At 36.8% G+C, this 20411-nt stretch overlaps 1 protein-coding gene across 1 annotated transcript in view; it reads right to left on the reverse strand.

The window, feature by feature from the left end:
* Positions 1-20411, reverse strand: part of LOC149289849 (kinesin-like protein KIF26B) — a 176471-nt gene that overhangs the window by 93467 nt on the left and 62593 nt on the right. The window contains exons 3-4 of the mRNA XM_089490123.1: positions 18434-18970; positions 103-269 (exon numbers count right to left, since the gene is read on the reverse strand). Of these exons, the coding sequence (XP_089346249.1) occupies positions 103-269; positions 18434-18970 (704 nt within the window). The remainder of the gene's footprint in view (positions 1-102; positions 270-18433; positions 18971-20411) is intronic.

The following is a 20411-nucleotide window of genomic DNA, read 5'->3' on the forward strand; positions in this document are numbered from 1 at the left end:
TTTCCCCCCATGGGATAAGATTGCTCATCAGAGCTTGTGTTCACATTTCTTTTGTTCATTTAAAAAATAAATAAATATATATATATATATACAAAATCTTACCTAGCAAAGAAAGAAGCTGCCACAGATGTTCCAGTGGATGCCTCGCTTGCAACATATGTGTTGTGAGTCGGTGGAAAGCTGTATATGGAAGGTTTGTCAGCATTATAGCGATTTAATGCTGCTTCCGTCAGTCCTTCCCGGCCAGGTTCAGTAATTAATTGAGAGATCTAAAAAAAAGAGAAAAAGGAAACACAATTAGGAGATCACTCGTCTTTCTCCAGTTCCTCCATTATTAGCTATGCATGTGCAATGTCATAAAGACTATATCAGGGCTCTAATAAATGCATTTCTAAGTTCCCTTGGGTTATACGATTTCATGTTTTACATCTGCTAATTATAGTTTTCTATCGTGTGCTGCTGTTTTCATAACATTGTTTGGACAGATAAATTATGGTTATTTGACACACAGAGAAGCCAGCAATTAAAGGTGCTGTCCCACATACTCTGCTGAAATAAACACTTTCCCTGAATTAATAATTTCATCTTGTAAAATGTTTCCTCGTTCAGAATTTTTGCTTGGAACCCATAATTGTGAAAAGCAGGCACTGATAGGTTGTTGCCATAGAAACTAAAAAAGGGGTTCTTTTGTTTCAGTGTTGTTGCTCTGTTGTTTTTTTTAATACGATTAATCCTACAGGGGAAGAAATAAAATAATATGCTAGAAGGCACAATTAATGTTTTGTCAAGACAAACAGCACCTTTAACAGAAATAGACATAAATCAAAGTCATTCAGTTACCAAGGCATTTAGCTTGCCCTGACTGCCAATTATTACGAATCAGCCTAATCCCACCTGCTTCAAACTAGAACTGCGTCAACTAAAGACTACATGTAAGACCCACTAACTGTTTGGTATCAACAGCCTACAATGGGTTTTGGCTGTTGTTCCATTCAAGTATGACATTCACAGCTGGTCTCGTGTCCACAGACAGGGGCAACCTTCCCCTCCATATAATAATATAATACAATTTGGAGAAAGGCATCCAAGATATCAGTAAGGAATATTAGAATTTATTGAAATGAAGAAATTAATCCAGATCAATTTAAGTAAGGGTAAACATTGGTTCAAGGAATGTTAGGTATGAAAAGAGTTAAGCAAAGACATCACAGATCAGGCCCTTGGCACATGTTCTTCAGTCTAATTTTACTTGCTGATATACTTCCAGAACAATTTACCTTGTTTGTGATACACAACTAAATTGTGAGCATTACTGATCAATCATTAATAAAAGCACATTTTATGCAGAATGTGGTTACGTGGCTTTATGGAACCAGACTCAGCTAACACTAAATGATAGCAGAAAATGCTACTTTCCTTGGATGGGTATACTTTTGCCAACAGCTGGATAGCTGTGGGGTCTATGTCTATTCCAACAACAAATGGTGCCAAGTAGTACCCAAAAGTACACACGCAGCATATTAGGAAGAGGAATTAATAACTCTGCGTATTGTGCAAACATCATCATGTGTCACAGGATCCATTAATTCCTACCCAGTATGGGACATTCTACCCCAAAATTGCTTCGTTCCTCTCTACGTTATCATTTTGGATCTTGCTTTGATTCGTTATGCTAATTCATTTTTGTTTTGCTCTCTTATCAGATTAGCCAGTCGGTACAGTGATGTCACCGGATAGTCTATTTGTTCCAAACATTGAATCTTGCCCATGGAATTAATGAGTTTTACCAGATGCTCCATATCAAATTACCTCTATTGACAATTTCCCTGCTGGCGATTAAAATGTAATTATCTCCAGAATTTCCAGAATCACTGGTGTGGTTATGTACAATAAAGCTGTTGTAAAATGTAAGAGTAAAAAAATGGCCAGTTGGTTACTCTGTTTAAAACTTCATTGGCAACATCTACAATGTAACTCTTGCCTATGGTAAAACTGTTCATTAAATGATGTCTCAAATGATGACATCACTCCTTAAGAAATATTTTCCTAGAGTCTACATGGTTGGATGTACAATGACTGTCCAGAACGTAACGTGTTTTAATATAATAATGGATTGCAATCCAAACCATAGCATAGTTCAGAACATGATTGAGCTATTTATTATCATTTTTGAGCAAATACCATATCCTCAACTCACAGTAAGAAGACCAGGTATGATAAGCTAGGCACTTGTGGGGTAATGCTTATACTATACTTTTACCTACAAGTGATGCCGTTTGTTAAATCAACAAAATTTAGAGTCCAACACCCGCAACAGTAAATGTTATAAAAAAAAATATCCACCCCTTTTTTAAAGCCAATTAAACATAACTTTGAAATCTCAGGTCATTCCATAAATGAAGAAATACATAACATGCAGTCTTTACTTTATGTGTAAAATATAGTTTTTATCTGATTTGTTGGAGTCATCAAACATCACACGACACAAGTGATAACTAGTAATAATCTGGAGTGCGCCGTCCCATTCTGTTAGCTATTTAGCTGCTGAATAAACTGGACATGTCTTATATTTGTGTCTTCAGTATGTAAAGCTGTGATCCTTACAGATCACTGACCTTTCTCTGTTGTTGCCTGCTGTTGTGGAAAGAGAAGCTACTAGACTGTATCAGCATGTGGGCCACGTAAAAGCACACTAATGATCCAGAAAACCATGTGCCTCAAAGGCAAAGTGAAATATGAATCTGTTCAGCTGATACTGCTGATGTCTACACAGCACCTTCATGTGTATGGAAATCATGCATCCTCCCAATTCGAAAGATTAACTTCTGCTAACATACCAGACAACAGTAAACTAGTACAATTCACAACTATATGTAGAAGCTCTCTATCATTAGGAAGGGTATATCTTATATTTTACATTTGCTTAACTACATGGACACCTCTGCTGTAGTTCAGGACAAAGTTAGGAGTCGCTGAAAGCAACACAGGTAACAAACACTTTCTGTGGGCCATCTACAGTTTGTATAGCAGTGGTCAAGGGACAAAGAACCTAATTACATCAAGATAGTAAGGAGGCTATTTAATGTTACTGCAATGTAGTCATTCCAAAAACATTTACTTAATGTTTGGTTGTCGAATTTTTGTTTCACATCCTTTACATCTAATTTTATGGCTTAATGAATCCTATAATAGGTCTTTCTCAAATTTGAATCTTACGAATCATATCATTGTGCTAAATCTTGATAAATTGAATGGCGATTTTTGAACATTATAACATAACATGTGATGTTTGTGTCCTAAAAACCACTGACACTTTGCATATCCTATTTGTAGACTTTCTGTACCAGGATTAGTGCTGAAATGAGAAGTTCACAGCTCCAGTGTTTTCTAGTCATTTAAGGAAAGGTTCTTTTTGCCTCAAAACACTCACTATTTACACTTTTTTTTTTTCTTCCTTTATCAGACTCAGTTTCCCTCATACACAGTATTATTCTACAAATAATTGTTGTGTCGAAACGCTATATAATATATTCTAAATTATTTGGAGTATTATGTGCAGTACTGGAAACCGTATCTCCAGTAGGATATAGATACTTTGGAGAAAGTTCAGAAAAGGGCTACTAAAATGGTTCATGGATTACAGGAAAAACTGTACCAGGAAGGGCTAAATGATCTTAACATATATAGCCTGGAAGAAAGACGTGACAGGGGGGATATGATAGAAACATTGATGGGAGTCAACATGACAAAGTAAGAGAGTTTATTTAAAACAATTTATATAAAATTTATTTATATACTACCACAACAAGAGGACATAGTCTTAAGTTAGAGGGGCAAAGCTAGATAGAGGATAAGACCAGGAACTAAAGAGGCTGGGCAGACTAGATGGGCCGAATGGTTCTTATCTGCCTTCAATTTCTATGTGTCTACGTTATGTTTCTGTTACAGTTATTAATTTAATTAAGGTCTGTCGTTATAAAAGGAACTATAAATAAGCACTAGCCTTGGGGCCTTTTTATTTTCAACATTGGAGATGGCAAAACTCTGGTGGTAACCACAGAAAACATAACTGAGAAACATAAGTGTAAAGGGACGTGTATTTATTATCTTTGTGTTTAATCAAATTTATTAAACTGATGAAATTTAGAACACTGCAGCCGCAAGCCAGATGACCACTTATTGCTCACTGCCTACACTTTAGATACTGATTAGGGAAAAGTAACAGCAATAAATGCAGGAAAACCCCTTAATATTTTTTCACCATTGAGTTATGCTTTATTACGTTTACCTATAGCACAGTATTATTTTTTTATTGGTGTAATTTCTTCAGCGATATTTAGTTTACAGTTTTGCAATTTGTGTTCAGTAGCGCAGAAATTAGTGGCATGACCGTTATAAAGTAATTACAAACCTATTCTAAAGCAACCCTGGCTTTTCACTTCAAAGACTGGACTACCAAATCAGCTTCCACCATGAGGCTTCTGTGTTTCTTGTTAAAATGGCTGCGCTCCTTGGAATCAAGATAAGATTGATTCCTAATATGCATATATTGCTTATGGAAAAAAATGTGTCTCCTTCTATATAAAATACAGTCCTGTATTCATATTGCGTATATGTAATATGATATTATTAATACAAATAAAATGGTGGAAGTTTATCAATAATATTAAAAGGCACAGAGTAATATTTGGTGAAGGGATAGGTCAGATTTAACCCCTTGGCTGCTAAGCCATTTCCCACCCTGGTGCTAAGCTGGTTTTCGGCATTTTGGTGCATCTCACGTTTAAACGCGTTTATAAGTAAATTTCTTGGGAATAAACTATACAAACCATATATTGTTTTTTTAAGCACACCCAGCAGATTCCAAATATACCATTTTTATATGTGTATGTCTCATCAGGTTTGCAAAATATAGCCAAAAATGGGAAAAAAGTGTAATTTTTCACTTCCGACTCAATAAAAACTAGTTTGTAATTTTATTTTTCTAAACTCTAATATCAAAAGCTGTGCTGCTAAATATTTGTAGTAGGTAACCGGTCTAAAATAAACAGAAATTGAGAACAGTAGACTGTGTTTTTCTAATATTTTATTGCTAAAAGTAAAATTTATTAGACTATCACAAAAGACATCGTTACATTTAATGCATGGCTGGCGTCAATTAAACAGCTCTAGCTGCCTGGGATGTTAAAATATGCCAACAAAACTATATATTTTTAGAAACTACACCCCCAGCCGCAGCAAATGAGGTCTTATTTGTATTTGTATCACAAATTTGATGTGCACAACAAATAAATGAATATCACACTTATAAAAAAAATTACGTTAAAAGCGCCAAGTTCATTTATGTCTTGCCCACTCCAGTCTTGTGCTATGAATACATGCAGCCCCTCATTTGATGCGCCAAGGGGTGTAGTTTCTGAAAATATATCTAGAGCTGTCTAATTGCAGGCATCACCCCTAAATGTTTTAAGACAATTTTTGACAAGATTCTCCAATCTGCCGTATCTGAAGTTAAAGTGGTCTAGACATCTGGGAAGTTAAATTAGGGTACATAAAGTACACATTTCAAGAAACTACACCCCTTGGCGCTTCAAATGAGGGGTTACATGTATTTCTAGGACAAAAGTTGAGTGCACAAATAATGATGGAATATGTCGCTTTGGCTAGAAAATATGTTTTTTCTATCCATAGCGACATGTTCATTTGTGTCTTGCGCACTCCAGGTTTGTACTAGAAACACATGCAGCCCCTCATTTAATGCGTCAAGGGTGTAGTTTTTGCAAATATGTACTTTTTGTGCCATAATTTAACTTCTTACGTGAGCAGTAATGCCACGTCAAGGCTTCAACCCTAATTACTGACCATTCACACGCCTTTCATATCTCCATTCACTCGCAGAAGCACACACCATACTTTCCATACATTCACTCACAGACGCACACACACCATTCTTTCCCCTTACAATCCCAAAGAAATGATAGTAAAGGGAGAAAAAAAAAATCACTTTTACAGCAAAAATAAGTTTTGCAGTAAAAATGCAAGGCGCTCCAGGGATGAGATGGTTACTCACGTACCGCACAGGTTAAATGGCTGATTTTAATAATATTTGCAGTTCATCAGGATTTCAAAAATTGTCTCCCTCTACCATTGGCTAAATGTAACCCCATGATCAAAGGGATCATGGGGTTAAAATTTAGTATCGGCCATTTTTAAAAAGGGAATGTGACTTTGGCTACCACAGTGATTATTTAGCTAGAATACTTAAACTTTTTATTTATTTTTTTTAAGTTAAACTAGTTTATGTTTAGATAATTTAATTTGGGGGTCTCTAGGCAATTTTGATCTTTATTTATCTGCCTTTAGAGACCCCCAAATCATTTTTTTTACTTTTTTTGTTCATTTTTATTTTTTTACTTAATATTTTTTATTCTTTTTTTCACAATCATTGTACCTTACCATTGGAAAGGTGAGGCGATTACCTTTCCAATGGTATATGTTGGGGGTCTGTAGCTGCTTAGATGCCTGAGATACAGGCATCTAAGCAGCATGCCCCCATACCGCTTTAACTGACAATTGTCAGTTGTTAATAAAGTTGCGCGGTGACCTCATCGCGTCATTGCGCGTGCCGTCACCGGGCGGCTCGGGTGGCCCCGGTGATGCCCTTCAGTGTGAGGGGAGATCGCCGGGGTAGGTGGTTATGGGGGTCCACAGACCTCCATAAAGGTAAGATAGCGCTAGTGACGGCATGGTGCCGTCGTTAGCACCTGACTGGGACTGCTAGCGACGGCACCATGCCGTCGTTAGCAGTCAAGGGGTTAATATTTGATGGCCAGGTTTGGGTGGTTGTCTGGTTTTGTATCTATGTGTTGTTACCAGGTATCCAGTGAAGATGTACAGTATATGGTAATGACCTACTATTATTCCTGTTTATACACATGTGTAATAGGTAAACCACTGGTTGCCACCAGCTATGCAGGTGAAGCTGGCTAACAACCCAACATTTCAGGTACCCAAGAGGTGGAAAGGTGCAAGGATGGCCCCAGAAGCACGTGTCCATACTAGAAGTAGGTGGGAAGTGTGACCACCTTTCCTGAATAGCCACCCCGTGACTCAAGGAGGCCTCATGCAAGTTGCAATGTAGTCTGTGCTTCAACAGCACAGACCTCCATTGCTTTTTCATGTCCTTGGGCCAGTCAGGGGTGACCAGAGGATCTGTTGGGAGGTATGCATGAAATTAAGCAACTTTCTTTAGCATTAACTGTATAGTGCATATATAACATGGAGACTTGCTTAAGGCCATAGGCCATGTCTCCCATAGTTTTTAATCTGGGAATTAATTGGCATCAGAAAAAATAATTTACTGTGCAAGCTAAAGTTGATTAAGTCAATTGCCTATTCAAGAAACATTGTCCAAGAAAGTTAGCTGACTCTATAGGAAGGCCACCAATGATAAATTGTGTACATATTAAACAAAGGTTGAACAATTGCAATATATCATTTTCTTCTTTAAAAGCTAAACAGACACCTGTGCTAAAGGATATGTCATAAAAGAAAAGAACGTGTGATGGGTTTGTGTGTCTGTATATCTTTTTTCAGGCGGAGCATCTTTCTGCATGGACAAATGAGGGTAAGCATGGCCTGTTATTACCAATTACCAGAAAATATACATGGGGAAATATTTAAATGCAAGCAGCCATTTTGAATATTGTCCCAGTAATGCAAACAAATGATAGACACTCATACAATCTGATAACAAGTCTAAATTGTAATTACATAAATTGTTGTCCAGGATTCTAATTGGATATTTTTATACCACACTTTAGTGAAAAAAAATATTTTTTTTTTTACAATTACAGGCTTCTTATATTATGAATTATCAAATTTAAATTATTTTTTTTTGCTTCAGTATAACAACATCAAGGCACTATTTTTTATTTCGACTTATTTTAAATTTTTATAATTTCCACTGTGTAAAAAATATCACAAATCTGGACATTTTCTATGGTGTAAAGCACTTATGATTACGTGGTGTACAAAAAAAAGTGATAATTTTGCTCACACAATATACAGTCATACAATTCAGGATTCCACAAACAAGAGGCCTAAAAAATATAAAATGTATCTGGAATATTGGAATGCGGAAACAGTATATGTAGAGATTCAATTAAAGGTGTGACTGACACAGGCTCGAGATTTGCAAGCCATTGAGGATATACAGATATGTGTTCCATGAAAAAAACACTCCCTGGGGAAATAAAAATTTATGAGACATGGTTCTGTACAAAAATGTGCTGATGAGAATGTCTGGGAAATGCAGTGTTGCTATGTTGCTCCACACACTTCAACAAACCTTATTTTACTTGTCAGTATTTTTCATACTGTATATTAAAATATAATATAATTTGGTTTTTAGCTATGTACCTTCCTAAGATATATGAGGGGGTATAATTAAATGCATATGTGTTCATCAATCCACTACAAGTTCAAAACTGTTTAAAACCCTAAAGTCCTTCCTCATACGCCGAACAACTTAAGTGTCCGAATTAAGGCTCCCGTGTTGGGAGAAGAGGCATGAGGGGAAGGTTAGGGCTGCTGCTGGCAGTGGGCCAGTACCTGAAGTGGATTCAAAAGAGTGTAGCCACTCCACTATAGTAGTCGCTGCCTCCTGGGTATGGTGCCTCAAACTGTCATATAGATCAAGAGCATATAGGTGCATTACCTGTTACAAATGAAAAGCAGTGAGAAGGACCATCCATGGTAGTAAAACTTCAACTTCATTGCCGAATTAAAAATCCATCCACGACACAGGACAAAAAAAGCAACAACAAAATTCATCAATAGAGTAGTGGTCACTGACAAGTTTCGTCTATATTGTTGGACTTAGTAATAGATGACCTGAAGCAAGCCTTACCTGAAGAGCCACCATCCTGCACTGAGACAATGACTGCAGTGGAGGTCTGTGTTGCACATACCTCCACTGATTTTACAGCTCCTGGGTCAGTCAGCGGAGATCTCAGGATCTGGCTCATGGCAGCTACCCAGGACAGTGTCCAAAAATCAACACTGTTAGGGGCTGTTAGTACTAGTTGACTAGTATTAATATCACTAGATTCTGCAATGTTGTTAATGCTAATAAACAGGGATACACAAAAATTATACATCTGAGCACCTAACTGGCATTTAATTAGCAAAATCTTAGGATCCAAGTCCTACTTGGATCAGTGGGTCTGGTGAATTTGCCTAACAAACTTTTCCATAAGGCCTCATTACCGTCAACGTGGAATAAGCCTTGGTGATCACCTTAATGGAAATTTACTGCGCCCGAGCTAGTCTGAAGTTTTCTCCTCAAAATCCACACTGACCTCATTCACCCTCACAAGGGACACAACCATACACAGCTCTCGAATAGGCTGGAGGAAATGTTATTATCATGTTTAGTAATTAAACCCTAAAGCCAGTGTTCATAATATGCATTCTCTGTTTCAGTCATTGCTACAATAGTTTTTTTTATTCTTTTAAAGTAGTTTGCATTGGTTTTTCCTGCGCAGCTACATACACTTTGTTAATTTTCACCAAGGTGGCATTCCATGATGAACAGCTAGTAATCAGGTTCCATTCAATGATACTTACACTTTAATCAAAATAAATATCGTTTTTTTAACAACGCTATATTGCAAAATACCTTCAGATGTATTTGTAGAATCTTCTCTTAGACATAGAAATTGAGACATTTTCCAATCAGCGAAGTTGTGTATTTTGGTACATTAGCTAAACGAGGTCTTAGTGTATAAATGTAATAAGAGCCCTTTCATATTCCTCAGTGAATTATGATTCTGTTTCAAGTCACTTGTCTACAGTAAATTGAGGCTGAGTTTTTTGTGGGTAAAAAGTGTTTTCTGTAACTTATGAATGCAGTGCTCTAATATAGAATCATTTAACTAATGCAGTAATGCTACAGGTCTTTTTTTATAATAAAAACAAAACACATTGTTGACCTTCTGTGTTTGCTTACATTTCGTCATCAGTTTGTGCCACGTTCCTGTGATTGGAGTAACTAAAACCACAACCAGTAACACTTTTTGCAAAGGGGGTTATTTGGGGTCTACTCCTCCAAGTTGTTGGTTGGAAGAAAAAAATAGAAATATGAAGGCCTGAAGTGAATCAAGAATTAATAATAATTTTAAAAACATAGGAATGAGGTAACAATATAGTTGAAATACGTATTTCTATGATTTTGACACTGCACTCTGAAAATGTTTCTACACACAACAGTTTTGTATATTTACAAAGCATGGAGTTGGCTGAAACGGAACAACTTCCATTGAGTCAATTACTGATTTAACCACAGTTCAAGCAGATTTGACTGTCAACTTGAACAAAATGAGTATAATAAAAAGTAGAGCAGTTAGTCTGGTCAACAAACAATGACTAATGTTGAGTTACAAGTCAACTAGATAAAGCTCTGAAGGGCAGTATACTCAACTTGACATTTTGGGAGGCACTAAAATGAGCCAGAACATCATTCAACTTGACAGCGCTGACAAACCTGATAACCAACTCAACCACTGACCCAGGGCAGACTCTCATGATGACTCTGGCAGACTTGTTCTCTGACTCAGATGACTAACTCATGTAGTTAAGACCAACACATCAGGAGTCAAGTTGAATTTTACAGTACCTCAAGAGAACTTCACAGGAGACTCTGATGGCAGAGTAGGCTTAGTCAACTGCAGAATCTGTCGGCGCTTTATAAAAAATGTAATGTAATAAATGTAATGTAACTACTGTCAAGTGGTTTCATGTTTAGTAAGTAATTTTACATCTATAAAACAGATTACAACTTAAACCTTAGTGAATACAAACCTTCCTGTCTTCCTTTGCTGCTCACAAGTAGTGAAGATTGTCACTCTACTACAGCTGGGTTACAGAGCATCAAGTTACATGACCCCACTGACCATCTGCCGTCTACTGCAGGCCAGCTCACTCTAGGCCAACACTCCTGAAGGATATAGCCAGACTCCCCCCTGTGGGCTTCTAATCACCTGGGGATAATTTCCCCCATCTCTGCCCCTGTCTACCTGGTATTTTCAAAAGTTCCCTAGCCTTGAGGTGACATAAAATTCGGTATCATCAAAATCTGTTGGTCTTGGACAGTGGCAGAAACAGAATGAATTACACTGAAATTATAACATAACAGTCATTGTCATTTATTTTCTATATTTGCATTTTAAGTGCTTAGTTAGGAAGTATGGGTGGTTTCCCTAAGCCTCGGAGCTTGTACACCAATCTCATGGTAACGGGGAGATTCTCAAGGTCACACTGTGTAGCTTACACCATCAAATTCTACTATGATTTAATAACTGAGCTTCCTGATTTCTGCATGTCTCACATGTATATTCCATCTAAATCCCAGTTTGAATACAGTTGAGAATTCAGAATATTTCATCCCCTGACAGGTTTTTATTAGTTATTTACCATCGTGTTGCCTGTTTAGCAAGTTACAACTATAGACTCTTTGTGATTAACAGTTCAAATGTTAATAACAGATAAGCCTATGGGTCTATTTATGTGATTTTTTTGCAAATTCCACTGGAAGAATGAGCAAACATGCTGCAATGTGAGCCATGGAAAGAGTGCTTTTCATTGATGGGATGTATTTTCATTGATGGGATGTCATATTTGTAAAATTGAATGTGCCTTTCTACAGTAGCATGCATGATTAAAATGCTCGGATTTATTGATATATCTCCTTTTCTAAGTCATGCAAGAATTCATAGTTATCACGCTAAATAAATTGATATACAAAAGCTTGAATTAATATAAACATCAAGGGACATACGCAAATACATAAAAGAACTGCACAAATCCAAGTTCAAGAGAAAGAAATAGGTTTGATTAATGGGGAAGTTAAAAGCACCATCCCAGTTTAGATCAAATCTAATTCATTCTCAGTTACCATAGGTTAAAGCTAGTTGATTTATGTGCTTCTATATACCATCAGGGCACAGGATGGAAACATATTAGCTGCATATAAAACGTAATAAAAAAAATAAAAAAAAAATAGTATTTACTCAGTTGACAGTGGTGTAGTAAAATTATGGCTATAAAATGTATTTTTCTGTCTAATATAATATGTGTCCAATTTTTTGTGTCGTAACCCATTGTTGTCAAACATTTTGTCTTCAAAAAAAAGTTTTCATCATTACAGCCCCAACCATAAAGAACATATGAAGTAATGTAATAACACGCTGCGGCTTTTCAGGCCGTCGTTTAGATAGCTTTGTTTCAACTGCAAAAAATGCAACTATGGAATTTCCGTAACTTCTTTGTTTTTCCTAACACGCGATACATGTGTTTCTTCTGGGATTTAATCATCCTGTCGAGAAGCGAACAAGATTAACCAGCTGTCATTGGCATTCTGCTCTCCGTTAATGTTGCCACGGTGTTGCGAATTTTATTTTTTTAATTTTATTATTTGGACAGACATCCAGGTGTGAAGGTAAAATAGGGGATGGATTGAATTACTAATTTGTACATTATACCCTCAGAATAGAAAGTCACTTGAAATAAGACGTCCAACTGTAGTTAGGTTGGAGAACCTTGTTTAGTTAGTGCTTATAAGAGCAAGGCTTTTTTTGTTTTGATTTGTTTATTTTTTCTGTTATGCCTGTTGTGAAAAATAAAAACAGGCCCAGCCTTTTATTTTACCCTCCTCGTGTCTGTAACCTGAGTAAAGATTCCCGGACAGAGTACCAAGTGAAGGGGTATTATGTCACAATATATATATATATATATATATATATATATATATATATATATATATATATATATATAATGACAAATAATTCCTTAAAAACATTACATGAAACATGAAACAGCAATTGAAAGTCTGGGGAGTCATGTTCCATTTATCAGGAATGACTCAAAAATTCTGCTTTTGCGGCAAAATTCTTTAATAGCCACACATTAACCCTACATGTTTTATGGCTGTGTTCACGGGCTCATGGATAATCTTAGCTGTGCTTTATTTATGTGCTAACGCAAATGGAAGATTACATCATACACTAGCCTTTCTTGACATATGATATATTGCTTTACAAGAAATGAGTTTGCCACTGCTAGACACTCCATTTACACAGATGCCCATTACACATTTAATATAGATCTTTTTCCTACCACTGTGTTTTACTAGCAGGCCACAAATACCAGATTTCAGTGGTTAAAAAGTCAGACTTTGATACATACCTACATAGATATATTTACAAATGCTGTTCTACTTAAGAGAAAACTCAGATCTATAAGATCTGCCATTCCGGTTTATTCACTAAAAGGAGAGTTGACAAGAGAGGCCTGTTTCCCTGACTTAACTATACATTATGAAGGGCCAACTCCAGTGAGCTTGTGCTGCAGTAAGACCTTGGCTGACCATGTAAATGTAAAAAAAGTAGGATTTTTTCAATCTTCTCACTCATTAAATTAGATATTATGTAGGGCCAGTTCAGTATTTCTTGCTTGGGAAATATGCCAGTGCTGGCCCTTCATAATGAATAGCAAAATCAAGGCGCTGAAACCAAAACCATCCTGCAAACTCACTCCCCATTGTCTGCGTTTGTGTTATTTGACAATTCATGCTTCCCTGGAAAATTATGAATGAGGTAATATTTCACATAATTAGTCCAACAGCTAATTAGTCTAACAGTCCTAAATAACCCACAGCACTACCTGTTATGGCGATAAGGCCTTGTTTGAACACTCCAGTCCTCATGTGCGCTTTAATGTATATGATAACTAATTGTCCCCTATAAGTTAGAATGTCTCCATCTTGTTACTGCATAGAGAGATTCAGCACAAGCCCACTCTATGCAGTTGCCCTCTTACCCTGCCCCAGCTCCTTGGCTTGCAATGGGAGCACTTTATTAACACCGACTGGCTGCTTACAACAGACAAAGGTGGCACAAAAACCAGACATTTGAAGGGGCAACATTCTACCACTCTGGAGCTGCAGCTTCTCCAAAAGGGAAGTACATTCATTAATCTATATTGGTTAAAGAATGCATGTTAAGTCACTCACAAAGTACTTCACCGGTGGAGCAGCCAGTCTCTTTTTAAGGTATTTCAGAAATTATCTCAATACATTTTAACTGTTCACTAATGAATATTTGTTCATGACAGGGCGACTTGTGGGGGAAAAAATACAATCTTGAAAGGTTTAGTATGTCAGTAAACAAGGGCGGCTTGGGAGAGACATAACACAAATTAATCCTCTTAAGTTTCTTCCTGAACTTGAGGGGTTTAAGCTCCTGGAGAACAGGTAGGGATCCTGACTGCGTGCCAAATACTAACACTACAAAAAAAAAAAGATTAACGCTGGCAAATATAGAAAAGTTTCAATGATATCTGAATGCTGATCAATACAGGCGTTTTATCACCCGTAGCTATGTATCCCACATTAATCCTTTGTAGTTCATTGTAAACAGTAGCCATCAGATAAAAAGTTGTTCATGTCTTGTCACGCAAGGTCATGTTTTTGAAGCATCGTCTTTCTGTAAAATGATTTTACCCTTCTCCCATAAAAAAGATGCAAATACCCTAATCCATTTTTTGGTTACTAATAAACAGTTCTAGTTTTGCAGATTCTAGACTGCAGCATATTAGTTATTTTAATCTGTTACAGCTGTGCTATCTTATAACATTATAACATTTTAAGAGTGAAAGACGGCTGTAGTGATTGCTAAACTGGAACCCACCTTTTCTTCTTGTGTGATCCGTATATTTTAACCATAAGCGTGCATCAGAATTGCTTACACACCATCTAATGGCCCATGAAGCAGATAAACTATTCAATAACTTCATTGGTTTGAATGATGAAAGGAAATTATATATACCTAGTGGTTAGTGTCATTCTAACAGGTTATATCCAATTTTTGTGACATAAACTACATATTTTTTGTTATAAGCTACGTACTACATATCGTATAAGCAGATGCACCCTGGGGAAAAGCAAAGCAATTTCTTTAGGATTAAAGTTATTTGGAATTTGTTGGCTTTATTTCCAAGGCTAGGGTGAGAACATTACAAATGGGCAAAGAATGTACACTCCAGTCATATAGATGTAAAAACAGTATATCTCATAGACACACTTTCTATATATTATATATATATATATATATATAATATTGTATATTGTATACACAGACACACATATATATATATATATATATATTTATAATATTGTATATTGTATACACACACAGACACATATATATATATATATACCAGTAACATTTCTTTTTTCACAGCCCAACGAGGTTGAAAAGTCTTTCAGGAATTGTATTTTTTAATCAACCTGTTTTTCTAAAGCCAAATATTAATTTAATTACAACAACCGCCCAATAAAAAGATTAGCCTTCGACCGCTCCTACTTTTAGGTTAACAAGTCCGCTTATCCCAAGGGAAAATATCACATTGATTTTTTTTCCCACAAAACATAAAAAGGTCACACGGGATCACGTCACGCTAAGCTAATTAGAAAATAAAATGTACCGAAAAATGTATTAAGATGGGCTTTACTTGCACTCGTCACGATCCCTTTTGAAACCTGTATAAAATGGGACTTACTGATTTGAAATGTAATTAGCTAATTTACTGTGATACAAAAAAGACTGAATTTTTGCTGAGGATGTGTCGAGTTGAAGTCTTATGACTCAACAACCTCTATATATCTAATCACCAATCGCTTTGTCTAAGTAAGCCAATTGCCCACACGCAGAACAACAAATTTATTTATAACATTTTTACTTTGCAATTATTCTTTTTTTAATTCAGTGATTTATCTTCACAAGGAAACAGCTGTATACACTAAATATTGTCATTCAATTGTTAAAACATACGTATTAAAAACCCTTAGGGGTCATACTATGGGAGCAGCCCTCTTAAGTCTCCGCATAATAATTCTCCCCATTAAGTTAACTGAGCGACATATTGCCATACCTGGGAACTTCTGGGCTCCGTCTACCCGGAGCCTTCCCTTGAGGGACGCGGCCAGGACTGCCCACTGATGTCAGTGGATGGTCCAGTGACATCGGTGGGAGTTCCCACTGATGTCAATGGGAGGTCCCGCTGACGTTAGTGGGAGTTCCCGCGAACGTCGGCGGGAAACACCCCCATTTAAATGGAAAATGGGCGGTCAAGACCCCGCTCACGTGACCCAGAGGATTCAGGTCTTGACTCGAAGAAGTGGTGCTTCACCCGGCAATCTCCAGGTCAAACCCGGAGAGTTCCCAGGTATGCGTATTGCCCTAGGCATGACCTGGGGAAGAGCCTTTACTAGTCCCTTTCTGCCCCTTTCTTATTGCTGCATAATATCTATGAAATATATAAAGGGCCGTATAGCAACTAGGCACTAGAAGAAAGTCCAGAGAAGACTGGCTTAAAATACAGTTCAGTCCCACAGCTCCTTGGTAAGCAATATAGCAATGACAAATTAGATAGGACTTGCCAAACTTGGGGTACTTTTTTGAGGTAATGGTGGGCTAGTGTGTACTGTATGTCTTTTGTGCTTTTTTGGTTGTGCGCTCCACTATTTTGTATGTATTTTTAGAGCTTGATAGAAAGTCTATTCATGTGGCTACACTATGTGGTGTGCTGCTAGATTGTGTTATGACCGTTCTGCACATGGTGTGCATGTATAGTAGAACTCATCTCTCTTACAACTCTAAGTACTAACAATAAGAATTCCTTCCCTGATTAATTTAAAGTGTGATTGACTTTTGGGGTCATACAAAGATGCGTGCTTTTTTGTAGAGCTGAAGCATTAAGAGTAAAGTGATTGCTTTATAGGCTCTGCAGAGGGGAACACATATTCACATAGCTGTGCTAAGGAAGAGAACATCCTTAGATTGTCTATGGTACTATTTTATTGGCACATCAGGGTGTTGAAAGATATTTTTACAGTTAGATTTCACTGCAGGATCTAATCTTTGGATAAACATGCTACTAATGTTACAGGAATATACCTTCTGACGGAGCTGTCTTCCTTCCCACCTGAGGAAGAGAGGTTTCTTATGTTTCTTATCTCAAATAAGTTAATACAGTTAATGGAAAAGTTATGCATTCGGCTAAATTCAAGTTTCAGTATCTATTGTTAGTTATAGATTAAAGTTAGTAAAAATCTATGTATTAAAGCCTACTTAATGTGTACACCATGTGGAGAGGTATCTTAAATTCCTTTTCTTAGCATCTGTAATATTATTCCTCCCCATTATGTTATGTCTGCCCTGTTGTTACATTGCTGATTGATCTTGATTAGTTCAAGCAGCCTTTGTAGGGGAAATTGATTTCCAATCTCAGCTTCCACGAGGTGAATAAATCTCCAAGTTTTACGTAGTTTTAATTAATAAACGTAGTTATGCTAAAGGCCATGACAACAACCATTCCCGTTTAAATAAGTTTTTTTTATAACTACAGCGGCAGCATGAAGCAAGATGTCTTTCTCCGGCTTGTTAACTCATTTACTACAGTAGGGGACATAATTAGATAATAGAGGGGAAGTCAAATAGTGTATCAATAAGATGAAAGAAGTCAAGTTTTGAATGCACTCATCCGGTTCCGATAAGCCTGAATTGACCAGTGATCACATCTTTCTCATCTGGGGGATGCTCACACCGGGAGCCATTCAGTCTGGCCGGCCTCACTGATGATTAAACACCAGCTTGAAAATGCGATTTTATGAGAGGCAGCCATTCCAAACCTATCCCAAGTATAGGGTAAGTTCTGACACAAAAACATGAAATGCCCTTAACATAACAATTTGGATTGGTATTTTAAGTAATAAAATAAGCAATAACGTATTAATAGTAATATAATGATATATTTTTCCGTAACAAAACCAACATTCCTTAAAACTTCAGCTAGATCCATGTTATGAACTATATTCTATGCTAAATGGAAAATACAGAATTGGGATGTTATTGGGCTCTACTCACTTAAGCATAAGTTTATACACGAGTTTACATTATGAATAGTTAACCACGTGATCTTAATCATATAAAAAAAAAAATAATAAAAAAAAAGCCTATCAGTGCCTGCTTTTATGTCACGAGATTTAACGGTTCCATCAAATAATTTTAGGTACATTTTTACATTATTAAATATTTTTTTCTGGTCATCTAACATAGTAGGCATGTTTCTAATGGAATCGTTTATTATTCGCAAACTGAATTAACTAAAGTACCAATGAATATATTTATTAAGGTAAAACTAGAATCAAATTGGATCAAATGTGATTAGGTACTATACTAGACCTGCCATTATAGTTCACCAAATATAAAAAACCACAAAGTTAAGGTAACCTGTAAAATATCAAAAGTAAAAGAAATGTTAAAAAAAATTACACTGGTAAGAATAACATTATTATGCAAAGGAGGGGACTTACTTGATAAGGGTATAGAGTGACACCATTGGTTCTTGACAATGACCAGGTTCCATCAAGGTACTGATGAGCTTGTATGGCTACAGAATTCAAAACATTTCCATTGCTGGGACTTGTGGCCATCTGAAGGCTCGCCTTGGCCTGGTGTGATGGGGATCCATTTTTCTTGTCCTGACCATTGGCTATCCCCAGACTGTTGGGTTTGCCTGCATGCTTGCTGCCCATTAAGCCAGGAAAGCTTGATGTTGTGTAAGGATTTGGCATATATACCCAATCCCTTGGTTGAAGGTTTCCCATATGCCTTTGGCCCACCAAGGCTGGAATATTAGAGTGACCTGGTGGAGATCCTGGAGAAGCAGCATCATATTGTTCAACATTGGCTGACTGTTCCAAGGATGTCACCATTTGAATTGCTTCCTGTTTAAGCTGGTTCAGGTGCGTGGCACATATATCACATCGGTTGTCTCTGTCATTCCAGGACTTTCTGATGGTGTTTGGTACTTGCAGCTTGTCATGTATTCCCGTAGTGAGAGAGGGATCCTAAAAGGATAAAGGACCACATTAAAATCATATACATTTTAATTTGTACCATACATTTTATGATATAATCTAAACATTCATTATTTATATTTTCAGTGATTGAACTGAAATTGAAGACTAAATCAAGGTTATCTTTTTTGCCATTTCACACAAGCCCACAAAGGCACTTTTTTCAAATGTAATCTTTTATCCTTTTTTTACAATGTCACAGTGCAGTGCTGTATGTTTATACTAGCAAAGTACGGTAATTCACAAAACCTTCCCAATGAGCTTCTGTTTTATAAATAGTTTGGATGGCCCTGTATAAAGATTTCTTGAAAGTCAGCTCTGTCTTTCTTGCAGAGAAGCTCCTGCAGACTGTCTTACCCTCTCCTACATTGTACTTTGTAACACCAACAAAAATGCTTAAAACATCTGAAAAACATATAGTATTTTATTTCTACATCATACTCCTCACCTATAAATCTGAGCCACAGATAGAAATAAACCCATCAAAATAGAATAAATGGTCAGGATAACATGCAGATAAACAATCGGTTAAAAGTAGAGGTAGTTAATACATTTGCTGTGACACTGAATTATACTCCCATAATGTGGATAGTCAACTGCTGGCTTCTTGGTATGAATTGTTTTTAAGTCATATTCATCTTGAAAGTTGAAAAGTGTTGCATTTCATTCTATTGTAATCCGTCACCAATTAGGTAGGAGACAGTGACAGATCCATACGACACAGATGATAGAGTGCATCTCTCAGTGAGGTCTGTAGGTATGTCAATGACTCCGAAAGCCGGTACAGGCAATCACTGACATGCAATCCATTCTAGATGAAAAGGGAGGTACTATAGGAAAAGATAGATTGTCATATATGCTTATACAACCCTAGGGTTTCCGGTGATATTATAAGTAGCAAAAAAATGTTTAAGATTGAATCATATTGCTTTGAAAAATATTTGTTTCATTGTGGGTTCAATTCTACTCTATTCTATTGAAACAACCCTAAATCCAAAAGTCTCGTGATTGTCAACGTATTATTTATTGGAGGCATCTCAGCTGGGGAATAAAAACAAATGTCAGAGAATCCATTCAATGTCAAGAAGAAACAGACAAATATTCTTTCAACCCCCTTCTTTATGTCGGCATCTCACAAGATGCTTTGTGAAACAGAGAGCTACTTAATGAATGCTGGGCTAAAAGCAGCAGGATATAAGTGCCCCCCCCCCCAGTGCTAATCAGTAAGTTTAGGCTAACCCAACCTCCCTACTGGGATGTCAGTTGAATAGGTTAAGTGTTGACAGGCCACGGAGGGCCTCAGCCCCTTGACTTGTGTGGTCTGGGGAGGTTTAAGATTACATACCACATAAATATTTCCCAAATGACTTCAACAACAATAACAGGAAGGAAGGAAAAGGCATAAATGGTTTGTAGTTGTAGCCTAGCCAGT

The sequence above is a fragment of the Sceloporus occidentalis genome, unplaced genomic scaffold (genome assembly GCF_023333645.1).
Source record: "Sceloporus occidentalis isolate IW3139 unplaced genomic scaffold, rSceOcc1.0.p SCAF_42, whole genome shotgun sequence".
NCBI classification, from domain to species: Eukaryota; Metazoa; Chordata; class Lepidosauria; order Squamata; family Phrynosomatidae; genus Sceloporus; species Sceloporus occidentalis.